Source organism: Solanum pennellii, chromosome 9 (genome assembly GCF_001406875.1).
Source record: "Solanum pennellii chromosome 9, SPENNV200".
In the NCBI taxonomy this organism is placed as follows: Eukaryota; Viridiplantae; Streptophyta; class Magnoliopsida; order Solanales; family Solanaceae; genus Solanum; species Solanum pennellii.
This window is the reverse complement of record NC_028645.1, coordinates 6683835-6685925: the sequence shown is the minus strand read 5'-3', so window position 1 is coordinate 6685925 and position 2091 is coordinate 6683835. Positions and strand designations below refer to the sequence as shown.

The window sequence follows — 2091 nt, the reverse complement described above, 5'->3', positions numbered from 1 at the left end:
AGGCAGGAATCAGGTCAAACATGATTCCCTTCAAGGATTAAAAAAATAAGAACTTTATAAATACACCAACCGAGGCCGACATAGGCCGCCTATGTATCTCATTCTTGAGAATTCAGGTCGAACGTAGTTCAAATACAAAGAAATATTTAAAGGGGATAAAAGGGGTGACCGAGGCCAACATAGGCTGCCTACGTATCTCATTCTTGAGAATTCAGGTTAGACGTAGTTCATTACAAGAGGGATAAAATTTTAAACAAAGCGAATACAAGCAAAATAGAACAATAGAAATACAAACTAAGCTTCACACATAGTATATCTTGACATCATCTGAGTTGATCGATTTCGGTCATGCGGTGTCATCCATCTCTGACATGACCAAAGCACCTTCAGATAATACTTTGCGAACCATGTAGGTTCCTTGCCAATTTAGTGCAAATTTTCCTTTGTACTCATCCTGATGAGTAAAAATGCCCTTAAGTACTAACTGACCGATTTCAAAATTTTTAACTCTTACTCTCTTGTGGAGTGCACGAATCATCCTTTGTCGATATAACTGTCCATGACAAACGGCAACCATTCTCTTCTCATCAATCAACGTTAACTGATCAATGCGCAGCCACTCAGCATTACTTAATTCTGCTTCTTAGATGATTCTCAAAGACGGTATCTCAACTTCAACCGGTATGACTGCTTTTGTTCCATATACCAGCAAGTATGGAGTAGCTCCAGTCGACGTTCTGACAGTCGTTCGATAACCCAATAAATCATATAGCAACAACTCATGCCAACATAGATGGTTGTAAATCATTATCCTCAGAATCTTCTTGATGTTCTTATTGGCGGCCTCTATAGCTCCGTTCATTTGAGGGTGATAACCAGTTGAGTTTCGGTGAGTAATCTTGAATTGCTCACATATATCTCTCATCAAGTGACTGTTAAGATTCACACCATTATCAGTGTTGATGGATTCTAGTAGCCCAAACCTGCATATCAAATTGTTGCGAACAAAATTTGTTACAACTTTCTTGGTTACCGACTTGTACGAAGGTGCTTCCACCCACTTGGTGGAGTAATCAATAGCAACTAAAATGAATCTGTGTCCATTTGAAGCGGCTGACTCTATCGGACCGATGACATCCATACCCCAAGCTACAAATGGCCAAGGTGAACTCATAGCACTAAGTTCGTGAGGCGGCACTCGGATCATATCACCATGCACTTGACATTTATGACACTTCTGCACAAACTTGCAACAATCATTCTCCATAGTCATCCATAAATAACCGGCTCGAAGGATCTTTCTTGCCAAGGTGAGCCCATTTATATGTGTGCCCATTCATATGCGTGCCACAAACTCTAGCATGTATCTGTTCAATAAGTTTTGCATCTTCGACAACATCGACACATCTTAGAAGACCCAAATCTGGAGTCCTCCTATACAGGATTTCTCCACTTAGAAAGAAATTTAGATCCATACGCGTATCGACTTCTTCTGGTTGGATGTAGCATCTTCAGTTGGCGGACATTTTTACTAAACCTCTCAAGTCTCTTCCTTTTCAAAAGCTGAGGAGGTTGATGGGCATCAGCACAATTGAAGAGTTCAAGAAGCTGAAGTTAAACTGAAGCTTGAGAGCTTTCAGTTTAAGGGAGGGTGTTAGTTTTAATAATTCAGTTTAGTAAATTAGAGTTTTGTTAGAAAATAAATCTTATCTGTTTTGTTTGTCCTAGTCTTTAGGAAGTAGTTTAAACGTGGGTTGTTACCTAGGTTTTAGGAGAAAATCTTGATGGATAGTTACTATATTTTAGCTTAACATTTACTCTGTTTTTGCTTATTAGAATGACTGCATCGCAGTTTTTTTTCTGTCAATAAAAAATTCTTTTCTATCAGTCCTCTCTTCTTCTCTATTGCGTTTTACTCACAGAACAATATATCTCTGGAATTTGTTTCTTTCCTATCAAAAACAACTTGAAGCTAAGTTTTAGGAACTACAATCCTAAAACTTGAAAGCTGCCCGTGTTTAAATTACTTCCTAAAGATTAGCCCAAACATAACATATAGGCATTTTATTTCTAACAGAACTTTAATTACTA

General features: G+C 38.2%; 1 protein-coding gene across 1 annotated transcript; it reads right to left on the bottom strand.

Annotated features, from left to right (window-relative positions):
• Positions 1 to 346: 346 nt before the first annotated feature.
• On the bottom strand, positions 347 to 1141 carry LOC107029950 (uncharacterized protein K02A2.6-like). Its single transcript, XM_015231381.1, has 2 exons — positions 707 to 1141; positions 347 to 601 (listed from the first exon to the last, which is right to left on the bottom strand). The coding sequence occupies exons 1-2, from the start codon at positions 1139 to 1141 to the stop codon at positions 347 to 349; spliced, it is 690 nt and encodes a 229-aa protein (XP_015086867.1).
• Positions 1142 to 2091: the final 950 nt, after the last annotated feature.

What these genes read in the sequence shown, in the direction of transcription:
- LOC107029950 (XM_015231381.1), bottom strand. Translation starts at nt 1,141, where the DNA reads ATGGATGTCATCGGTCCGATAGAGTCAGCCGCTTCAAATGGACACAGA. An exon ending in GAGCTACTCCATACTTGCTG is followed by an intron (nt 602 to 706) that starts GTATATGGAACA and finishes CGCATTGATCAG; the next exon opens with TTAACGTTGATTGATGAGAA.